Here is a 23,564-nt window from a genome sequence, read left to right as displayed (position 1 = left end):
AAAGAAAGAAGAAGAAAATCTCGTGTGATAAGAAGATGAAGGAAAAAGAAAAAATCAAAAGAGAAGGGGCGACGATATTGCCAGGTTGAAGCCACAACACGGAGAAGTGATTCTTGACAAGTTTGTTACGTTCAAGAGAGAGACAGGCCAGTGAGTAGGGTCTCCTCACATCCATCTCTCTCTCTCTCTCTCTCTCTCTCTCGCGAGTTCTATACGCCAGGGTTTGGCCTGGCTTTAGCTTGAGTTATTATATCGATTACAACCGCTGTTTCTCCCCCACCACAAATGCCCCTAGACCTAGCGAGTTCCAATATAGGAGAGGCCGTCCATTATTAGGAAAAACCCCTTTTTCGTCTTTGGTCCTTCCGTCCTTCTGTTTCGTTGGGTCGCCGTCACGGCCGTTTTCTGGCTCCGAACTCGGCTAGCAAAACGGAAATGTCGGCTGTCCATAATGTTGAGGTCCGACCCGTCTGACGGCTGCTGGATGAGAGAGACGGACTTGACGGAGCAGAGAGAAAGAGCATCCGCCCCAACGTGCACAGAGGAGACCTTCAGCAGCCGCCAGTCTCTCTATAATGCACTAAAGACTTATTTTTATAGACGTTACATTATACTACGAACCATGAGAGCTAGGACTAGACGATGACACTGGTGAAGAAGAAAAAAGAGAAAAGAGAAAAGCAGAAAAATAGTAAAAGAGTTAGGAGACGTAGACACCAACGTAACAAACAATGTTCAGAGCCCCCCTCGATGCGTACAGAGAAAAAAGCTTCCGGCTGATTTGTAGACAAGATCCCGACAAACCCTATCTGGCCTTTTTCATCGGACTGGCTTGGCTTGAAATCTTTACTTATAGCTCAGATTCCACATTTTGGTACTTGATGCAATCATCAGAGTTGATTTTATATATGTGTCTATAACACGCCACATCCACTTCATTCCGTTAAATCGAATCGTTTCCGCTGGGCGCAAGAGAGTGGGAAGAAACCCTAAAGAAAACACTGCTTGGGAATCTTTGAGCGATTACGTAAGTTAGCAAACGCGCGCATTTCCATACGAGCAGCGTGAGCGAGGACAACCGCAAGTGCCACAACAACCCGTCTGGAAGAGAGAAAAAAAAATAAAAATACGGAAACGGTTGCATAATCTCGCCAGTTTTTCTGTCGACTGTCGAGAAACACCGAAACGCTTTCATCACATTATTACAAAGATGATGCATCTCTGCTTGAGAAAATATTTATTAAAAAATTATAAAAATTTTCCCTCTCGATAGATTCGATAACGATTTCAGCGTGCTGCAAGCGACGTCCGAACCTTGAAATATTAAAAAAAAAGAAAAGAAACGGGTAGTACTAAATTATTTAAAAAACAAAACAGGTAGCGCACCCAACTACAGTATATAGCTAAAGGGAAAAAAAAAAACAATTTCAAATAATATAAGCAGCCAATCATCATCATCATTCGTCGTCATGGTTATTGCTGCTACACACGTGTCAGCCATCCGCTGGCGATGGACGATCGTGACTGTATTGATTCAGCCGAGAGATACAAAGTTGAAAAAGAAAAACAAAACAAAAAAAAAGCGAACGAACGAAGAACTGGCGCCAGCACGTGATGTTGTTTGATAAAAAGGATTTCGCCATTCTTGACAGAAAGTATACCATCAAGACGAAAAAGGGGAAAATCTCGTTTCTTTTGTTTTCTGTCACATTCGATTTTTTCTCTCTCTCGAAAATAAAATGTTGAAAAAAGAAGAAAACGACAAAAGTGGCGACAATAGAAGAAAATCAAATAATTTAAAAAAATTCAAACAAAAATCTCGAAAAGTGTTGACGTGAAAGAATCTAAATAAACTGCCGCCAACAATCGGCTGGAATGATATTTGAGCTAGAAAAGGAGATGATGATTGTTTCTTTCGAGGCGGTGATGATCGGAGCGCGCTGGTTGAATTCTTCATAGCTTACTACTATATATAGGTCCTTATTGTTGTGTGTAAGCCGACTGCTTCATCAGATCAGATTGAATCAGCGAGCCCTTCTTTTTTTTTTTTTGATTCCTGCTCCCGCCCAGCGCATTGCTCGGCTATTTACCGAACGGTAACAATGGAGGGGAGACGACGATAACGGGACGTGAAGCGCGTGAAGCTGCGAACGATTTTCTATCGTTTTGAAAAATCGAAATTCTTTTGATGTGTGATTTCATTTCGAACCGCACAGCAGCCTCAGCCTCACCCCCCTCCACTTGCCCAGCACGGGGAGATGATAAAAATCTTCGTCCGCCGTACTGACTGGGATTTCTTCTCCTTTCCGTCCGCGACCGGAATAACCGCGTTTGAGAAAAAAAAGTCGTTCTGCTCATCAAGATACCAGTCACGGACTCTCGGCCGTGCACATCTCCGAGAATCGGCGCGCAATCTACAACTAAGCGAAATCTTCCTTTTTTTTAAAAAAAAAAAAGAGCGGCAATAGTTGACTTTTCAAAAAATAAATAACAATTGAGTAGAATTGAATTCGAATTAACTATACATTATCGCATGGAAGATTGTTCGTATTACAGGGTAGTTTATATAAATGTGGGGGTCTCTCATAATAGCCCACAGCTGCATCATTGATCAAAGTCGTCCGCACCCTAGTCCAAAGTGTCGCAATAGATATTGATGTACAGCATCAATAATCGCTTTCTCTCCCTCTCTCCCCCCGCAGTGTGTTACACGTTGGCCGACACAAGGACAAAAGATTTCAAATGCTTGAAATACTTGTGTCGTCCTTTCAAACGAAAATGAATCGAATCCTCGGGGTCACGGCCGACTCACGTTTCAACCTGCACTTGACTTTTGAGGGGTTCCCAACAGTCCGATCAAAAGCGCTCGGTTAAAAAACGACCGTGTTGTTGTTACGAAAAAAAAATGTGACGCATCAAAATGGTGAAGTGATTCATCACCTCCAGTTCGGGATAGATTTCCGTCACATCCCAAAAAATTGAAATGACATTTGTAAACTTTTTTATCCCGGCAGTTTTTAGTCATGCAAAGAAATCAGACGAGTGAGAGAGAGAGAGAGTCATACTGCTGCGTTACGTATGCACATGATTAGGGTAGTGATCGGCGGCAGCTGTGCGGTCATGTGTCACTGATCCGAGTCGGCGGAGTCGCATCTGCGGTCGCCGGGCAACACAAGACGCCGGGGCGGGCAGCACGACGAAACCGAAAAAAAATCTCAGCCTGGCATCGTCTGGTTGATTTCCTCTACACTCATTTTCTTAGTATAGTCGAGTAGATATGGGGGGGAGACGAGAGGGCTCCGCAGTAACGTCTATTTAAGGTCCGTACATGCAATAACTGAATAGAGACGGCCCTTGTGGCGTCTGCTGTGCACTGGGCGGACGTGACGGCGATCGTCGTCATTTGTCACCGCTACATTGGAGTGGATTTTTGCCCCTGGCACTAACTGAGAGCGCGGTCGAGTGGCGGTGGTGGTGGTGGTGGGGGTTGAATATCTCGTCCACAGCAAACGCGAGAGAAACCAACGGACGGAATCAAGGGCCCTGATTGGATTTTCTCATCAATACGGATGACAGAGGGTCATCACCGTCAACTTCAGGAAACGATGGCCGCCATCCCCCGGCTCCCCTGATGAAAATGAGCCCCCATGGAAGCAAATAAATCCGGCGACTGAGGACGGGCGACGACCCTTCGCGGTGAACCGGCCATTGCCAGTCGATGTCCAATTCGTGTCGGCCCAAAAAGGGTGACGGAAGCAAACGACTCCTTATTGCACTATATATCCATCAGTTAAAGAGTCTTCATTACTACACTCTCGCATCTCTAGTCTGGCGTAGTTACTATTTAGCCTCTTTGGTTGTCGGGCGAATACAAATTCCTTTTTTCCGTCAAATAAAAATAGAAATAAGATACGATCGCATAAATATACACACAACCGCTCTCCCAGACATGGGAGTAACGAGGTACATGTATATAGTATACGCATTACTAAGTATAAATATCAGGTGAGTGCTGGGCCCAGAAAGAATATTCACATGAGGTCGGAACAGCAGCAGCAGCAGCAAATGAACTGTTATGTCTTTTTTCCTAAAATTCCAGCGCCATAATTTGATGCGTCCATTATAAAAAGAGGGGGGGATGCTGATACTGAGCAGCTACTACTACCCCGTGGGATCTTTAAATAGGAGAGGCCTCCGTGCTGTCCGTACATTAGAATGTGTGTGTGTGCCGTATACGTTTAGAGATTTCCCACATAGAGTTTTGTTATCTGTTTTTTTAATTTTATTTTATGGGCGTCAGATCAGATCAGAAAAAACTTAACAATCGGCTGAATCAAACAAAAATGTTCAACTGGCACCGCCCGGCTGATTTATTGCGATCACGGAATCATAAGGAAAAAAAACAGAAAAGTCAGAAGGTCCCCCCCCCCCTTCTCTTGATTTTCGAATAAATATGGCGCGGCGATTCAACATCATCATCATTAACGTCGTTATCGTCATCATAACAAAAATTGAGCCACTAAGAAGAAGAAGAAGAAGAAGAAACGTCCGGGGTTAATTGCCAATGCTGTGAAGGAGAAGAAGAAGAAGAAGAATTCGTCCTTGGCATACCACGTCTCGTGCGCGCTAGGAAAAAAAACCACAGATGGAAATGAGACGAGACACTTCTGGGGTCTGGGACGACGACGACGTCGGGACCAGCGCCCTATGGAAGAGTCCGCGTGTCCCGAAGGACTCGGCCAAAAGAGTGGTCTAATCCATTAGCCATCCGGTAAAGACATTGCACGCACGGCATCTATAAAAAGAGATCCAACTTTTCCCCGTTTTGGACGGTGGCTGGGGCCACCCGACTATTAAGGTCTCGTATAATATTCTACCAGTTCGTAAAAGAAAAAGGCCAAAAGAAAAAAAACCGTTAGACCGCGGGACAAAAATCGTTTCACCGGGGGGGAAAGTACAAAACAACAAAAAACCAACACGGCACAAGGAGACGACACAAAGGCGTTCCAAAACGGGGACCGTGATCAAGATATCAGTTAATAGAAAAAATATAAAAAATAGGAAAAAAAAAGAACTTGGCTGCATCATTTATATGGGCAACAAAGAATCAACGACAGCTCAAAAAAGATATACTGTGCGAAAAATCAAACAGAAAAAGAAGATAAGAAAAATTATTTTCGGTCAAAAAAAGAAAAGCCACGCTGTTGCAGTCGATGGATATGCGCCAAAAGAAACGACGAGATGACAGCTCACGACATCCTTCACTTGTTTTCTTCCTTTTTTTCTTTTTCTCAAAAATATTATTATTATTATTATTATTAACATTATTCGCGGTCCCGCAGGGGGGTCCCGAGCGATGATGAGATTCGGATCGGTTACATTGTTGTTGCCTGCCATGGTATTACGGTGTGTGTGTGCTTAGCTTTATCCCGACGGGCCGGAGATCAACGCACACGCGACTTGTATCATCAACGCGCAACTCTCTTTTATGCATCATCAACCGAGAGAGATGTGCTGTGTGTGCTGGCTGTGCCACATGCAGGAGGAAGGGGGGGATTATGCACGAACGAGGCGCGGGAGTTGTGTGTAGTACCCACGAAACGGTTGATAATTTTGTTGATATCCACTTGTTGCCGGGAAAAGATGTAATCCGCCCAGTCAAATCATTGCTCTCATCATCACCGGGCCAAAAATTCTTCATTCCCTTTATTCTTTTCTTTTCTTTACCCGGAATGGATGAATGAATGATGTGCATTGCCAGCCATCAGGCATTGCATGTCAGATCAAAGTCCCAGCCGCGTTCGTGACGCTCCGTCCCGTTTTCCCCCCACGAAAAAATCATCCACCTCACACCACATTTAAAACGTCTACGACCAGCAGCAGCAGCAGGAGCAGCAACTCACGGAGTGTATAATATACAATCAACAATCAAAAAACATCATCCGGCCCCCAAAACAACAGCACATCGACAACTGTCTTGCCATTAGAATATTCATGTGAATTATATAAGCGAATGAATGTAGTGTAGGATCACATAATAAAACAAAACAAAACAAAAAACCCCGAAATTTTTTCAGGCCGCCAGCTATGCACACACACACACACACACCAAATCGTAATGACATTGTATATTCATGTCCCGAGAAAAATAGTAATAGATTTATCAACACAGCGCAATCTGTTATCAGTCTTCGTTTATACCCTGGGCTCTACATGATGTATAAATGTTGAAATGACGTGCGTGAGCCATTCCTCTATAAATAGGACAGCAGCTAGCAGCTATATGCTATAGCATGTAACCATCTAGCCAGCTAGAAAAAAAAAGGGCCAGTGTGGCCATTCATCGATCGACTAACGGATTATTATACGATTACAATCTGCCTGCTACATATTTATTGGCGTCCATAAAAATGCGAACATCGGCGACACGACCCTGTTGGCCTTCGACGCCATTTCTACAAAAAAAAACATTTTCTCTTCAGAGGAAAAAAGACAAACGTTCAGAATTTTAACGACGCCGTAAAAGATGGCAGGTCGGCCAACCAAATGTTGACCCCCCCCCCCCCCTCTCTCCACTTTTTGGGTGATGATATAGGCCGGGCCTAAAAAACCAATGAGTAATTCATTTCACATGTTTGGCCGCGTGCGATGAATTCAAACCAAATGTCATGACCTCAATTTTTCTAACCAAGAATAAAGAAAAACATTTCGGGATTTACCCCCCGAGAAAGAAAGAAAAAAAAAGAAAAAAAAAGCTGTCGATATTTGGTTGATGGCCACACAGTCCCGGGAGCTGTTGACGTGAACGAAAGTCGAACCCCCTGGACCATCAGCGCCGACGACGAGGCAATCCGAGACATCAACACCATCACAAACGCTGTGGAAGCCCCGTCAGAATTTTCCAGGGGAAAAGAAGAAGAAGAAGAAGAAGACGAGCGTGATGATGGTGATGGATGATTGGTGGCATATCATGAGAAAAAAATGCCGCCCGACGAACGAACTAAAAAGTCACCGGGAAAAAACAAAAGACGATGCGGCAAATGTGGAAGAGAAAATAAAACTTTTGTTTGTTTGTTTGTTTTTTTTAAGACGCGGACCGATATAATAAATGATCGATATTCTTTTCTTTTCTATTTCTGATGGGAACATCAAAAGAAGTCTGTTCCGAAAAAAGAATGACTGGACACACGTCAACGTCCGTTGTGTCAATGGCGTGAGGGAGGGGGCGAAATGAAGTTGACACGAAGAAAACGGAGAGGATGAAAATAAGATGGACGATGAGTGACGACCGCCATCATGGCGATTCCGATTCACCGTTAGTGTCTACCCTCATTTTTTTCCAAACGTGTGAACGCCACGCAACAAAAAGAAAAAAGCCACTCCACTTCCAGTTCAACTTTTGAACGGTTCAATCTCAAAAGTGAAAAATCAGAAAGTCTCGACTGGCTGTCGATAGCGAAATAAAAAGTTGTCGCCCAAAATTGACTGTGTGTTTTGTGCTGGAGAAAAAGTTGCAACCACTTTGACAGTCGGTCCATCGAAACCCCCCCACGCCCCAAAAAGGACAAACTTGCGGAGGAGAATCAAACGATTAGTTTCGAGATTTGACGACGGGGCGAACTGGTCGGGTGAGTGGGAAAAAAATCACAACAAACAGAAAAGAGCAGCAGCTGGGGTTGTCTCTCTCTCTTCTCCTAGTCAATATAATATTCGCTTGATTCTCTTCGTGACCATAAAAACGAAAGGGGGGAAGCGCAGCTAGACAATCGTAAAAATAAAGAAAAAAAGAAAAAAGAAAAAGTCTAATGTTCCCAGTCGCACTGTAGGCTATACTACCTGGGACAACTAATCTGTGCAGCAGCTCTCCGGGCGTCGGTATAATTCGTCGCTCATATAAGCCTATTACCGAAAATACAAAATAAAAACGGGTCCCATCAAACGAAATAAAGAGACAAATGTCAGCTGTCACATCAAAGAGGCGGCCACTCCCTTGCCCCCAACGCGAACATACGTGTATACGAATTACATATGGATGGCCCCGTATGGCTTATAGTAAAAAAAAAGAGAAACAAACTTGTTTTGTTTTCCTCTTTCATTCTCTCTGTCTCTCTCTCGTTTTGGGTCGTGATCCTCTCGACACCGTTTTGTCGCGTGCAGATGAGCTTTTTGTTTCATTTTACGAGCCGGCCGTAAAGTTGCGCTGCTGCCGCCGCTGTCCGTTCGCTTATGATGACCAAAACGCGACGCTATCCACGACGGTTATATTATTATTGCGCGTATGGACATATTTTTCAAATGACCCGCGCGTCTGTGGGTTGAATGAATAGAGAGACAGAAAAAGGGGGTTTAATTAAAACATTTCCAAACCATAAATCAGAATTACGACAGCGCATTTTTATTTGAGTTCTTGACTCTTCTCGGGGGGGAAAGATTGAAATGTTATTGCATTTAGCAATGATCAAGGAGCAAAAAGGATTTTCCTTCTTGATCCCAGTGTTACCAAGATGACCGAGAGCCCTGCCGGGAGGGGGTTTCCGAAATCCATCAATAATTCATGATGATAATTCGCGGGGTCGTCGTCCATCGGTCGTAGCGAAGACGATAATAATAATCAGCGAAAGACCCCAAGTCCCTTGTTGTTACTGTCAGCCAGTTATAAAAACAAACAAACAAACCAGTGGGAGAAGAAGAGGAGATAGTATAAAAAGGAAGAAAAAAGGAAACAAGTCGTGAGAATTCAACAATCTAAACGGCTGACGCGTGAGATATCCCGTTTCGTTAGCAGCAGCAGCAGCAGCAGCAGAAGGAAACGGCCAGGAGAGACCCATCAAAGAGATGAGAGCGTATATCGACTCAAAAGAGAGAGAGAGAGAGGCACGTGCTGGTTACCTCCAACGGCAGCGAGACATGTCACACTGGCCGTCCATTATGTCAGCCGATCGGAGCCTTAAAGAGTCGCAACCGCCAAATAAGTCCTGCTGGATGGCCGTCGATGAAAAAAAAAATAATAATAATAAAACGGCTGTTGGACACACACACAAGTCCGTGTGTGTGTGTGGCCATCAAAACGTTTGAGCGAGCGTATCACCAAAGGGCAAAGAAACCAACAAGTTGCCAGGGAATAATCATGATCGGCTTCTAATATGGTGGTGGTCTTAGCTTAGTTGGCTGTGCCAATATGCACTGCGGCGACAGGAGACGCGACGCCCACCGCCCAGGTCGGGCCGGGGTCAGGTGGCACGCCAAACTGGATGGATCGATGGATGGAGATGTTTCGTTTTTTGTCTTTTTCTTCTCCGGTGGTGATGATGAGGGAAGAAAAAAGAATGTTGATGATTTAGTGAGAGAGAAATGACCTTTACATGTCTCGACGCAGTCAAATTAACAGCTTCATGAACTTGCAGCTTTCTCATTAGCATTTTAATTCGAAACGGGCAGCGTGTTGCAGCAGCAGCCGCTCGAAGGCCAGGCCACACAGCACTGGCGTTGACTTGAAGCAGCGAAAAACGTCCAGGGCCATTGACGAAAAAATAACAAACTGTACACAAGTCGGCGGGTGGGAAAAAAAAAGAAAATAAAGTTGGAAAAAGGTTTTCCATGATGTGCACATGCGGAAGACGAAGCATATCGCACCATCAGGAGCATAACGGCCCAGCAAACGTCATCCCCTCCTGCTGTCTGCTGTGCATTTTATACGGAAATGATTAACGAAAAATGGCGATTCCTGTCAAATCCCCCCCTCCTGCTTCCTACACACACACACAAAAGCTGTCCCCCCCCATCCTCCTCCACTCCCCATATGGACTGACGTGTGTTTTTGTTATTCTCCGTCACGTGTACGGAAGGAAGAGCGCGGGGGTGTGTCTAAAAAGTGTTTTGACACGGATATCCATCCCAGTCGACTCTACTCGCCCCGCCATTTACGTTCTGTGTACACACACACACACAGAGAGAGTGAGAAAGTGAGACAGTGTATCGATAGATAAATAAATGCTCACTGGGAAAAAAAGAAAAAAGAAAAGTGAAAGAGCGCACTAACAAATCTATACACAGACTAGAGATTCTTTTTTCCCCCCTCTTTTTTCCAGTTCGGCAGCTGTCCGGAAAACGGAAACATTTTCACTCTCCTCCTCTTCTTCTTTCTTCCTGGCGTCCCGTCTGCGTCAGACAGCTCGGCCAAAATAAAATAAAAAAGGGAAAACACGACAAAATGAATTCAAAAATTGTGCGAAAAAACAGAAGGAAAGATGATGAATGTCTGCAGACATCGAGCAGAATGTTCATTTTTGTTGTTGCTGTTTTAGTACGTACGCGTGTGACGTAAAGCGTTTCAAAAGACAAGACAAACATAAACAGCTAGACAACAAGCTAAGACTATTGTGTGTGTATCACCTCACACAATGCGGCACGGCAAATATAAGACAACAAAGTGCTCGACTGTCCCCCCGGCCGTTCATTCTATCGTGTGTCGCCGTTTGATTCCAACTTGGGTGTATTATATCGTGAATCTTATTCTATTCGGCAATGTCATCACGACTCTCTCCGAGGTCCCCCCTTTTCCCCTTTGTGGACGGAAAGGCCGTCACGCGCCATCGACTTCTGTCGCAACCAAGTCAAAACTCTCCTCTTACCACCAGTGCAGAGAGGAGAATTAAGTGGACAGATGCTGGGCTTGTTGTTTTTTTCCTTTCAGGCCACACAACCCAACACAGAAAAAAAAAATGCCGGGATGACGGAAGAGATTGCAGGATCAAACCCCCTCCATTAGATGCCGATTTCCGTTATTCACTTTCTTTCTCTTCTCCCCCCCCCCCCCCCCCCAAACTCACCCTGCCGTGATTGTTTGGGATTGCCGACCTTTTTTTGATTTTCGATATCAAAAAGAAGAAGAAAAAGATGAAGAAGAGATCATCGGTCATCTGAACCGAAACCTCTAACCCCCGACGACAAAAGGCAAAAGGCAAAGAAAATGTGGTTGTGGGTATGTATACCGGATCAATGGATCCATCGTTCATCTCCTTTGGCCGCTGCCGACTCCTGTCAATGATATTGAGTGGCCTCTTTCGACGTGTCTTATAGAATATACCGATCCTCTGTGTGTTTTTCGACTAACAGTCTCACAGAGAGAGAGAAAGACAACGGAGAAAAGTGGAGGCTGTGTGATCTTCTGGCCGAGCCGGCCTGCCCGCCGCCGCCGCCTCGACTCTTTTCCCGTGTACTTTTGACAAGCTGTCACATACGGACAGAGCGGAGAAGAGAGAGAGAATGATGATGAGCTAACCAGATCCGACTGTAAATATACACAAAGTAACAACAAAACAAAACAAAAAAAGAGTCCTTCTCTCTCCTCCGGCTTGATCCGGGCCGGCGGATATTTTCTCTTAATAAGAATATTAGACTGGGCCGCCGCTGCTGCCGTCTGGTCGAGACTTTTGTCATTTGGCCGTCATTTATTTCGAATAGAATACATCAAATCAAATCGGAGCTCGTATGCTGGGAGAGAACTGGCTGTGCCGCTGCCTGGGCTGCTGGCCTCGCAACACACACACAACATGTGACGCGTGTACACAGCAGAAAGGGAGGAGTCACTGGTGCGGGGAGGAGGAGGGCAGGGGCACGGCCGGGACGTTTTAGAGACGGTGGCAGAGGGCCAGTCGGTTTCAGTCAGCGCCAGACATCGCTCGCGCCTCCACCGTCTTTTCTTCACCTCTCTCCAGCGCTCCTCGATCGACAAATTACCCAAATCTCATCACGTCCATTTCTCTTCTACTTCTTCTTCTTCTTGAAAAAAAAACAAAAATATCGCCGACGATTAGCGGCGCGTTCATTTGTCAAATTCAAAAAATAGAAATAGTCCCGCCGTTTTTGTGCGCTTCGTTATTATCCGTATCGCAGAGTTTTTCTTTTTCAGGTGCGGATTTCCTTGTGTGTGTCTTGATGTGCGAGTGGGTCTCATTTACGTGAAGTGGCGGATGGGTTGCGAATTCAGAGCGCGAAATTTAAAACAAAAATCGCGCGACTGAAGCAATTTTTTCAAATTAAAAACTAAAAACTCATTTTCACCTGGCGCTTTTCTTTTTTTCCTGCGCAGGAAAAACATTTTTTATCTGATTCGTTTTGTTTTCGCGACTCTTTTATAGAGACGAGAGCGAGGAAAACAAAGAAGTGATTATTTCGGTTGAGAGAGTTGACAAAACAAACGGAAAACAAGAAAACTCGTTCGTGTTTTTTCTTTTTCCCGTTGGGCTCCTCTCAGTTGGGACCGTCAAAACAAAAGCAGCCCAGCCAAAAGGCATTTCCATAACGTCGACGATAAGCAGCGCATCGTCATGAAACCGTCGTCATCGGTCATGATGATCGCCTTTTGGTTCCTCCTCATCGCCTGGCCCTCAACCAACGCTGGTAAGTTTTTATCTCTTTTTCTTCTTCTTCCTTGTGATGAATCGGATCAAACGATGCGGAGCTCTTTACGGTTTGTCGAGTCACTTTTTTTTTTTTTTGTAAATTGTTTTTCACAAAATTCAAATCCGTGTGAAATGAATTTTGAGAGTAAAAAAAAAATAATCGAAAACCAGACGAGGGGCAAGATAGAAATCAGGGCAGGTATAATATACAGGTCGAATTGTGATTTCACAATGTAACCAGCGAAAACATTATGCCCGGCCGCGTCCCAGTCTTTTTCCTCAACTCTCCTACTACTACTACTACTACTGCTATGCGTGTATAGCAGTCGAACATGGCCCAGCTCACAAACTGTGCTATCCATAACCAAATGAAAATGATACGTAACAAAAAAAAGAAGTGAAAACCAAAAAAAAATACCTTTGGATGCCAAAGTTCCAATCAAGGCCGTTATCAAAATCTCAGGCAACAGTAGCCAAACCGGATATCAAAAAAAGAAAGAAAATAAAAAACAAGATTTTTTTCCATTTTTTTTTAAGTAAAAAAAACAAAACAAAATTTCATTCAATTGAAAATGTTGTTTTGCATTTTGTTTTCCGCAACACGCAAACAGATTGTCTGCTTTTTCAATTCCAACCAAATCCAAGAGAAATAAATAGTCCCGCACTATAAAAACATAGTATAAACCCCGTCTATACTATACGAAGAATCAATAAATTGTGGGGCTTTATTTATTTGTGTTTCTTTGCACCACACCCCGAGAGAGAGAGAGAGAGAAAAAAGGGAATAGAAAAAGAAAGAAAAACGTGATGAAATCATTCATAAATGAGAATGGTGTTGTGTTTCTTCTTTATTTTATTCCCTTCTTTTTTCTCTACAAGGGCTACACCAAACACCGATAGTACACCACCGCTATACACTATACTACTACTACTACTACAGACAGTGTTGTCCTATCCATCAAAGTATTACATCCCATACATTTAGTCTCTCCGGCTAGTCGCTGGTGATGGGTCCGATATTATCCAAATACCCCCGGCCATGTTATATTATACATCCGGACAAAAGGCTTAAATCACCAGACAGAAAAAAGTTTCGATGGCCTTGCCAAGCGAGCGCTACAAAACCTTTTTCAATATTTTTTTAAATCATTTCCCCCCTTCACTTTAAAAGACGTCAAAGAATAAAGAATAAAAAAAGCGTGGCCCGTGTTTATGTAGACATCCCCCGTCTTTTTTTTTTAACTTTTTTATTTCGTGCTTGATGTACAGTAGGAGGGCTGCTGGGCTGCTGCTACATCAGCCGGGCAAAGTCAACGTGTCCCTCTCTCTGTGTGTGTATGTCTCGCACACTTTCTCTCAACTCTCCTCCCTGTCCTCTATGTCTGTTTGTTGTTTTGTTATTCCACGCAGTTATGTGTGTTTGCGCACCCCACTGTTGTGGGCCGACTGTCATCTTTTATCGGCCATCATGTGCACAAAAAAGAAGAAGAAAAAGAAAACGGACCAGGGCCGTTCTGACTCCCAAAGTACTATTACCACTACTACTACTACTACTAACCCCTACGTACCTACATAACCTCAATACAGCTGCTGTTGCTGCTGCCCCTACTATACCTATATGGCAACTCTAAGGTTTTTATTTTCATTTCCCTCCGCTGGCTGGATGTTCATATTCCGTCCCCATGCCAGCGCTCTCTATTATGGGCATTTTCTTCTTCTCCGCCACTCTCTCTGCTGGGCGACCTCCCGTGAACCAAATCCGAGCCGGAGCTGAGCTGGGACTGCTCACTGTTAAGCATGAAAAGGAGACGCGCCGGTCGCCCAGCACTTTGTGTGGCAATTCTCTTCTTCTTTATAGAAGAAGAAGAAGAAAACTGTGCGCATCTTTTTTAAATAATCTGCTGGTGGGCCGGAGCGGAGAAAGCGGGAGATTTGTGATGTTTGCTTAAGTTCTTCTTCTTCGACCTTTTTTCTTCTTTTTCTTTTATATCCACGTCGTCGTCGTCGGAGAGAGAACAGCAGAGAAAATGAATAAGAAAATAAAAATAAAAAAAAAGGTGATGTCGAGGGGAATACGACACCATCGCGAGGCGGGCCAGCCAGATGGGCACGCGCAACTCTCCCACCGTCACCCAACAATTGACCTGCGTCTCTTTTTTTTCTTCTCCTTTTGTAGATTCTTTTATTTTTTCATTTTGGTTACACAACACACACACAAAAAGATATATAACTGACCCCGCTGGTATATAAGAAGGGGGGCCCCCCTTATATTCCCCGTTTGTTGTGTGTGTTGTTGGACCCTAACCAATGGCGTAAGAGCAAAGTAGACGAGGATTCCGTTCCTTATTTTTCAGTCGGACGGCGGCGAGTCCATTTGCGTCAGTTGCGAGATCTCGTGATGGATCCAATCCAGCTCGCCGGATACCCAAAAAGAAAAAAGGAAAAAACAAGAAAAAGGGGGAAGACAAAATAAAGGCCAAGAGAAATTTAACGAGTTCCTTTTTCGAGATAGATGGCTGGTAAAGAGCAGAATCGTTAGGAGCCCTAATAAATAGACGCGAGCCGAGCCCAGCGTGCAGCCCTAACGTCTACTGCGCATACCATCCACAACCTACTATCAAATTAGCCTTTAATGCGGCTAATTATCCGGCACAGTCCTTAACGCTCTCCTATGCAAGGACTTGGCTTTTTCTTTTTTTCTTTTCTTCTCTCGATCCTCGTAACAAGACGGGCCAAGTTTTCGTCTCACGAGAGAGAAAAGGCCGGCAACTCGTAATGTGCCAGTCTTTGCCGTCCGTCGAACAATGATTCAGGGCGGTAATAAACACGTGGAGATGTACACAGTTACCAGTACGGAGAACGAGAGAGAGTACGTGTCGTAAATCAATTAAATCTTTAATACCCCGACGACGACGACGACGAAATACGAGTGCAGGGCAACACAACACACGGCCGACGACAGGGAAGACGAAAAAATATTTGTGTTTCTCTTGTCGAGGGAGAAAAGAAAAAATGTTGAATCCTTTTGGATTTCTCACGCACCGTTACCATAAATCACTTTCTTCTCTCCTTTCTCATTCCACATATTTTTTTTCCTTTTCTTCCCCCCTTTTATTTTCCGAGAAGGTGGTGGTGTAGCCGGGGAATGAGAAAAGAAAGAAAATACATTCACGTATAAATATCGGCCGCATTAAATAGCCATTAGCACGAAGGTTTTTTTTTGTTGTGTTGTTGTTGTTGTCCGACGAGAAGAATGAAGAATGAACAAATGTGGATGTAGAAGGAGAAAAAACGGGGGGGAATAAACACCAGGATCCACAGGAGGCCCACCATCCATGGCGTGCACGTTACACAATCCCACCTCTTCATTTGCTCTCTCTCTCCTTTTTTTTTTCTTCTTTTTTCTTCAAAGGCTAAACGGAATAAGAGTCTCTTTCTCCCTCCGGCCGGCTGGCTGGATCATGTCGGAACTTTTTCTTTTCCGGCTGGTGCTATCCATAACAACCCCCCTCCTCACCATCGAATAAGACATTAGACATAAAAAGAAAATGCCGTTGCCGTGTGTTGTGCGTCTGTTGCGAAACTTTATATTTCCCAGCTGGATTGAAACAATTATGTTGTTGCAAGACCTTGATCAAAAAGTTTTGCTCCTTCCGCCAGCCGAATGTGAACATTTGAGGAAGATCATCATCAACGTGGTAGAGAGATAAGAAAGAAAAGAGAGAAAAGAAAAAGGCGTGCGATGAAAATAAATGGCCAGCATCTCAGGTGATGGGGGCCGCAGCTGATTCGGGTGCCCAATAAATCGTCGATGCGGATGGAATTTCCGGCTGCGTTGTCGCTCGCGCAACCCACCCACCTCTAGTCTATACGGTCTTGCCTATGCCCTGCCCTGGCCGCCATGTGTGTGCATGTACATGTCCCCGGCGAGGGATATGAAATTACCTGATGGGAGTGATGGCTTCCCCTTTTATTCCTCTTTCCTTCGGATCAAGACTCCCGATCACGACCGGCAATGACCGACCTAGTTTAAACTTCTTTTTGGTCGTTCTTTTTGGCACCCGAACTTGTTCGTGTGATAAGCGTGAGTCCGTGACGTCATCACTCATCCGACGCTTTTCTATTTCACCCGTTCCGTTTCTCTTGCTCGCCATCAGCTACGCCCCGCCATCGCTAATCGTCCACCAATCAATCAAGGCAATTCGTAATGGGGAAATGAGCCAAACGTACCCTTCCTTATCGTTTGAAACAACAACTGACACGTCAAAAGAAGAAAGAAAGAAAAAAAATTGTAAAATGACTGGGATGATGCAAGAAAACGTTCAGTTTTCAACACCAAAGAAATTCCCCCCTTTCAAGATACAACAAAAAAAAAAGAAAAGAGAGAGAATTTTATAAGCGAAAAAAAAAAAGAAGTAAGATGGAGGGGGGAATGTGACGTAACCGTTCACTTATTCCTAGCGCCTGGGCCGGTTGAAGAGGAGATCGATGGCCACAGACAAAGTCCTCTTCGCTGTATAGAGAAGATGGTTGGTGTGAGACGTTTGTTTGACTAGGGAGATTCCACCACGCCAGTCACTGGATGCCAAGGGACTCGGTCATCATCCAGAATGGTCCCTTGATCACGATCCGTCCGGGACTGCCCATTTTGGACCGCGCCCAAAAAGCGTCGCAAGAAAAAAGGTTTTCTCCTTTCCATCGCTCACATCATCTCATCCGGCCAGCCAGCGTGAATAGATATCAAATACGAATGGACTATACAGCAGGACATTAGGACAAGTGCAAGTCGAGGGGTGTTGCCACTGTCCGGGGGGACACTCGACGGCCAAGACGGGCAAGTGTGTCTTGAGAGAGAGAGAGAGAAAAGCTGAACAAGTCGACACATTCAGTTAGTCCAGCAATAGCTGGCACACGTCAAACAGTTTTCGAGTGAGTTTCTATTGACAATTGCGAGGGAGGATCGGAGAGCCAGTTGGGGCCTATACAAGTCGACGAGTTGGGATATATTACAATCCCCTTTTTCGTGGGGGGTTTTCCTGCTGCAGCCAGCAGAAACTGGCGGCCCAGTCGCCACTCGACATACCAATGAGCCCTTTTTTTTCTGCTGGCCCGGCCCGTTCAGAGTCAACACGACACACGTATGAAAAATCGAGAGAGAAAGAGAGAGAGAGGAGAGAAGAGCCTTTAACTACATCAAGAATTCAGCAGGACTTTGGGAGCAAAGTCATCAATTCCTCGGTGTGTTTCCCCTTTTATCCCCCCCAGTGGCCCCTTGAAAATGAAGGGATCCAATTCCCGAACTTCGGGAATTGATTTTTTTCTCTTCCCTCTTTTCTCCCAGTTAAACATTGACGGCGGTTAAGATTAGAAGGAGAAGGAGAAAAGGGACTCGGTGGAGATTGTCGTTGGGTCAGAGACGAAAAGCAAAAGAAGAAGAAGAGATGGAATCGACAGGGACGAGGGGGCAAACAACACAACACCCCAAAGGTTATAGATAGGACAGACATTCCAAACGACATGATAGCCGTGTAATGAGAAGCGACGACCAAGGCGAAGAAGAAGAAGAAGAAGAGTTTTCCCTTCTTTATCTGTTGCCCCTTTTTCGTCTGTCTGTTTGTTTGTTTGTTGGGCCCCTTCTTCTTCTTTGCCTCTCTCGCTCTCACTGGCTGCAGCTGCTGTCACTTTCAAATTCCATGAACGTCGATCACGGCAACGACGGGACCCTAAAATGCCCAGTCGATATGGGCCTCAGCTAAGGCTAGGGCCGGCCAAAGAATCTCCTCGTCTAATTTCCAGCAGCAGAGAGAGGTGAATTCTTGTTATTCAAATTCAATTTTTTTTTTGGGGTCGCCATCTGCTCAAATTATTTCCATTAGAGTTTCCTCCTTCCTTTTTTTCCCCTCCCTCCACTTGGCCGGCGGATGAAGAGGAAATTCCGGCACTCCTCACCTCAGCACTCGGGTCCTGTATTAATATTTTTAAGAGAAGACGGCAGACACCGCGCCATATTCACTCGCCACACAGCGCGTGTGTCATTTTCGACCCGAGAGAGTCGACCGAGAGAAGAAGAAGAAAAATTTTTTTGTTTCCTTTTTGACAGCGCGGCACCCATCAAAAGTCATGTCCTTTTTGATTGGATCGGATTTGGTTGAGTTGAGAGGAATGTGTCGCTACTCGCCTACCGGGACCCACACACACACGCATTTTAATATCACGCACCCAGTCCCCCCAAAGAGGACAACACAACAACCAACCCAAAAGAAAAAAAAAAAGAAAAAGAAGAGGAGGATGATAAAATGGGAGACGAGATGTCATTTGACAGTGGCATGTTAAAACGTTTTCGGGATTGCGTCCCCCGACACGAGACCGGGAAAAGCTTCAAAACATTTTCTTCTTCTTCTTCAGGGATGGAAGAGAGAAAAAAGGTGCGGAAGGATTTTTCAACCCCGTGAAAATAGAGGCGACAGTGCGGAGTAATAAAGGAGAAAGACAAACGACGACCGTGTGAATATTTCACGCAAAAGAGAAAGAAAATCAAGAAATAAATAACAAGAGCTCGGGAAAAAAAAGTTTACGTTATCCAGGGGGGACAGGGCCAGTCCAAACTTATCAACGTGAAAAATAAAAACCCCCCAAAAATATATCAAGAAGAAAGAAGAAGAAAACATTAGCCTTTTACTCGAAAGGTTGTTTCTTTTTTCTTCTTCTTATACGAAATGACACGTTGATGAAGATAAAAAAAAAGAACTTTGTGTTTGTTTGTTTTTTGTTTTCGGGGTGAGATGGCGGGGGTTGGACGTTAATGCGTTAACTGCTGTTATTTCTTTCCCCCAAGAAAAAAAAGGGGGAAATCTTTTTGGGGAATTTGAAAGAGATCAACATTGATGGCACGACGGCACATCTCTCACCCTCCCTTTTTATGACGGTTATTTTCTCGACTGTAGGTGTTATTTTTATTGTTACGATTATTACCCAGGGAAATATTTCTCTCCCTTCACTTAAAAATAAATAAAATGGGCAAAAGAATTTAGAAATAAAGAAAAAAAAAAGAACCTGCTACTTAACAGTCCACATAAAACAAGAAAGAAAAAGAAGAAAAAATCAGAGGAAAGAAAGAGAAAAATAAATATACACACAAGTTGAAATTGTCTCTTGAGAAGGAATCAAAAAGAAAAGAAAAATAAAAGGCAATCTGTCTTCCTATTTTGACTGGACCTCCCGCTGGGATCTTTTCCTTCTTCTTTAGGTCACACGATATTTCTCCACAGGCTACACACAACAAGCACATGTGTGTGTGTGTGTGACTCTATGGTTATTTGACACGCAAGCGACTACCTAACCCGATCTGAATTTCAAACTAAAAAAAATACAAAAAATACAAAATCAAATGTAGGGCAATGGAAAATATATCCAATTCCAAAATAACAACAACCAGATGGAGGGAACCCCTCCTTTTAAGTCGGCACTAAATCTACCGAGTTGACTATTACACCGGCCCGTCATGAAGAGATAATTAGTGGGTTACACTGATTTATTATCTATATCCCTCGCCGGAAAAGGAAAAGAACACACAAATCAGAATGTGTCGATGGGGCGAAAATATAATATAGGGTATACGCCGATCAATGCACGCGGCCAAATGTCACGGGCGAAACAAAACGCATTCATCTTCGTACGACTCGGCTCTTGCATTATAACAACCCAAATCCCTGTCATCCTCAACGAAAAAGAAAATGGGGTTGACAATAATAACGAGCACCAGCTTCTTCTTCTTCTTCTCTTTCACGTACCCCTTCGGCTATCGTGCATGTATACAACACACACAGAGAGAGAGAGGCATAGGACACACACGACAAACACACAGAGAGAGACACTGTTTCTCCCGGCCAGAGGACGTGAAAGAAGATATTGAATTTCTTTGTGTCTGGTGTATGCGGCACATCTGGCGCTGGATTCAATCAACATATTTCATTCATCTACAGCCCCCCCAACCAGGACTGTGTGAGTCCTCCACACACACACAAGCCAAAATATATCTACCCAAGCAACGGGTTCGTTCGTTCGTTCGTTCGTAACAAAGTCGGAAAAAGTTTTCCCTCTCAATTCAATTCCAGTCTGTACGCCAAGTCTGTTTGACAAGGTGCCATTCAACGGACGGCAGCGGACCAACTAGGCAATCATTTTATTTTTTTCTTTTCATTTTATTTTTTCTCTTGGCTGTTATCAAAAACTGGTGTACTCGAGAGAGAGAGCGACTCATATCTCGTCAGATGGAAGGAAGTGAGCAAGAAATGGGAATACCTTGTTCCCTTTCATCCCGCGTCGCAGACAGATCCATTCCGGATGATGTTCCTGGCGCAGTTGCGAGGAAGATTGTCGCAACTTTCCCGTCTGTGTTTTGTCTGTCGACCGTACGAAGGAAAAGAGAAAGAAGACGACAACACATTTTGGTTGTTTGCGACGTCGCATTACTGCTGGCTGAGATCAGAAATAAAGTTAACGAGGAATTTGTTTCCATTTTGTGGAGCAAAATGGTGGGTTTCCAAATATGAAAAAATAAAGAAAAAAGGGTTGGAGGATAAAATCAAATTTGGCGGGCGGTGATGATAATCTTGTGCCGTTCTCTCTCTGTTTGGACTCGTCAAACATCTCCACAGTTTTCTTGTTTTTGTGTCTGAGTCCCGGCTGCCTGGGCCCCAGACTGCCCACACTCCCGAGGAGCCCAAGGAGCCAAGGAGCAAAGGGGATACAAATCTAATTCCTGTACATGAATAAATAAATGAAGAAAATGACAGATCGGCCCGTTGATACGATGCGAACCGGCACCGTTTTTCGATGGGAAAGAAGAAACTGTGCGGCTGGCTGGCCGGCCGGCCGGCCCATAAGCCGTGATCAACATTCCTCCGCCAGTTCGGTTGAATCGTCGACTAACTCGCGCACTGCCAGCCGGCCGCCGCCGCTCGCATCGTCTCGACGACCATTTTCTCTTGGGCTTCAAACGACTTTGCTCCGCTGAGCGACAAGGTCTGGAAATCCTTACATGGGCCTGGCCCCTTCTGCTCTTCATAGATATATTCCACGATATTAGACTAGTCTAGCTGCTGCTCCTCCCGCTGCTGCTGCCTATTATCAATGATACATAAAAGAGAAGAAGTTGAGAGTCGACAAAAAAAGGCAACCAAGGGGAGGCCAGGAAGAAAAAATCTTTCCAAACAAATTCCTTTTCGTTCAAAATTGGTCCGCGAACCCAGCCGAGTTAACCAACAGATTCGAGTTCGTACTTTCTCTCTTTTTTTTCTAAAAAAAAAGTTGTCCATTTGATGCTGAGGGGGAAGAAGACGAAGAAAGAAAAGGAGCTGTCTGTCGAGAAAACATCCATCACAAGGCCGGGACCAGCCCAGCTGACGCACTGAATACATTTTCCCAACAACCATTTTTTCTTTTCTTCTTCTTCTTCCTCGACTTAAACTTTGGAGGGCCTTTTTCAGATCTTTCAAAGCTCAAAAGCTACTACTACTACACGATACTTTGCCAGTTTCTTTGACGTGGGCGAAGAATGAGCGGACATGGTCCAGTCGCAACAGCTAGCGAAAAAAAAAATGATGGAAAAAAATGAAAATGAAATTTTTTTTACAATTTCCAGCGCAGTTACAATTGGAATCTCAGATTTCTCGTGCCAGGCCCTAGAATTTTTCTTTTTCAAATCAACTGGGTGTCCAGGTGCTGTCCTATCCGGCACACAATCGTCCCGTCCGTCACTAACACTCCAATTTGCTGGACACAACCACCACCAAAATGGAAAGGAGAAAAGAAAAAAGTTTTTGGTTGGCGCCAAACACGAAGACACGAAAACCTTCTACTATCTCTTTTCTTATTTTCTTTTTTCTCTTTCCTCCTGTGTGTGTGTTGTCGCTCTGGAAACATCTCTTTAATAACAAGAGTGCTCCCCAACACGTGATTGTGTGATGTGTTGATGGTGATAAGAAAGAAGAGAAAGAGAGTCTGAGAGAGAGAGAATTCCCTCGGCTGGATCTCTCACGAACTCTCCAAAAATCCTCGGCCCCTGCGATTTGCGATGGCAGAAAGAAAAAAAAAATAAAAAAAAATAAAATAAAACGTGATGATAACAACACCTCGATCTAGGGCTGTCGTGTTCTTCCTCATCTCCCCCGTATTAAAATATTCGTTTTCTTGTCTTTTTTTATTTTTATTATTATTATTATTTCTTTTTTTCTTTCCTCCTTCTTATTTTTGATGACCGGAGAGAAAAAATAGGGACCAGTCGTATCCCTACAAAACCATCAACTTGTTTCTTTTTCTCTCGTCTCTCAAAAGAAAGAAAAGAAAAAATCCCGTTTTGGCCAGCCAAATAAATAAATAATGATAATAATAAAAAAACAAGCAAGTCCATAAGCCTAGCAGAAGAAGAAGCTGTGCTACTACTATATACTACTATACGAGCATATATGTACATCCATATGGAACAAACGTATCAAACAGACTGCATTCCTCCTCCTCCCTCGGCTCGCCCATGTGTGTAATACAAGGGAGTGGTCTCTGACTCTTAAACTTCCGCTGAGAGCAACTGGTTTCGTGACTGTATAAGTAGAAGAAAAGAAACACATACACACAACAACGGCAACACACACACCGGTGGGGTCGTGATGGCGCATTTACAAGGACGTAGACTCTCGCTCTCTCCCGTCTGGCCCCGTCCGTCCGTCCGTTCCACCGTCCGTCCATCGATCACATGAGAGAAACGTTTTTTCTCTCTCTCTTGTTGGGTTGATGGGGTGATGACTAGAGGAGTCAGTCCAGCGCCACCACCTTTGGTTTTAAAACATTTGGGACACACTCAAAGGAGAAACAACTAAATATGATTCACGACGAATAGAAAAGAAGAAGAATAAGGCGATAATTGCGACTAACGGCTCTGTCGTGCAGCTTACACGCCATCATCGTGTAGTCGTACATTTTCGTTTTTTTCTCCTTCTTCTGCGCTTGGCCCCCCAAAAAAACTATCGCCGCTTATTATCTAATGAGGGAATAACGAGCCGCTGCCCCGCCAGTTTGGTTGACGTCCAACCGCCAGCAACTTCTTCTATTCTATTCTATTAGCGCCGCGTCCGTGTGTGGAACGTATCCATAAATAAAAATGGC

The 23,564-nt window shown here is 44.3% G+C and overlaps 2 protein-coding genes across 8 annotated transcripts in view; one reads left to right on the top strand and one right to left on the bottom strand.

The window, feature by feature from the left end:
- Positions 1 to 23,564, bottom strand: part of LOC124190604 (protein diaphanous-like) — a 52,934-nt gene that overhangs the window by 10,235 nt on the left and 19,135 nt on the right. The window lies entirely within an intron of this gene.
- Positions 11,633 to 23,564, top strand: part of LOC124190603 (fibrillin-2-like) — a 36,873-nt gene continuing 24,941 nt past the window's right edge. For 4 of the 5 annotated variants that reach the window (XM_046583375.1, XM_046583377.1, XM_046583376.1 and 1 more), the window contains exon 1: positions 11,668 to 12,402. In XM_046583375.1, the coding sequence (XP_046439331.1) occupies positions 12,330 to 12,402 (73 nt within the window). In that variant the 5' untranslated portion in view covers positions 11,668 to 12,329. Of the gene's footprint in view, positions 12,403 to 23,564 lie in introns of all 5 variants that reach the window. The other variant, XM_046583374.1, reaches the window with a different exon arrangement.

This window comes from Daphnia pulex, chromosome 3 (assembly GCF_021134715.1).
Source record: "Daphnia pulex isolate KAP4 chromosome 3, ASM2113471v1".
NCBI classification, from domain to species: Eukaryota; Metazoa; Arthropoda; class Branchiopoda; order Diplostraca; family Daphniidae; genus Daphnia; species Daphnia pulex.
The sequence above is the reverse complement of the archived record's forward strand: the minus strand, read 5'-3'. Positions and strand labels throughout refer to the sequence as shown.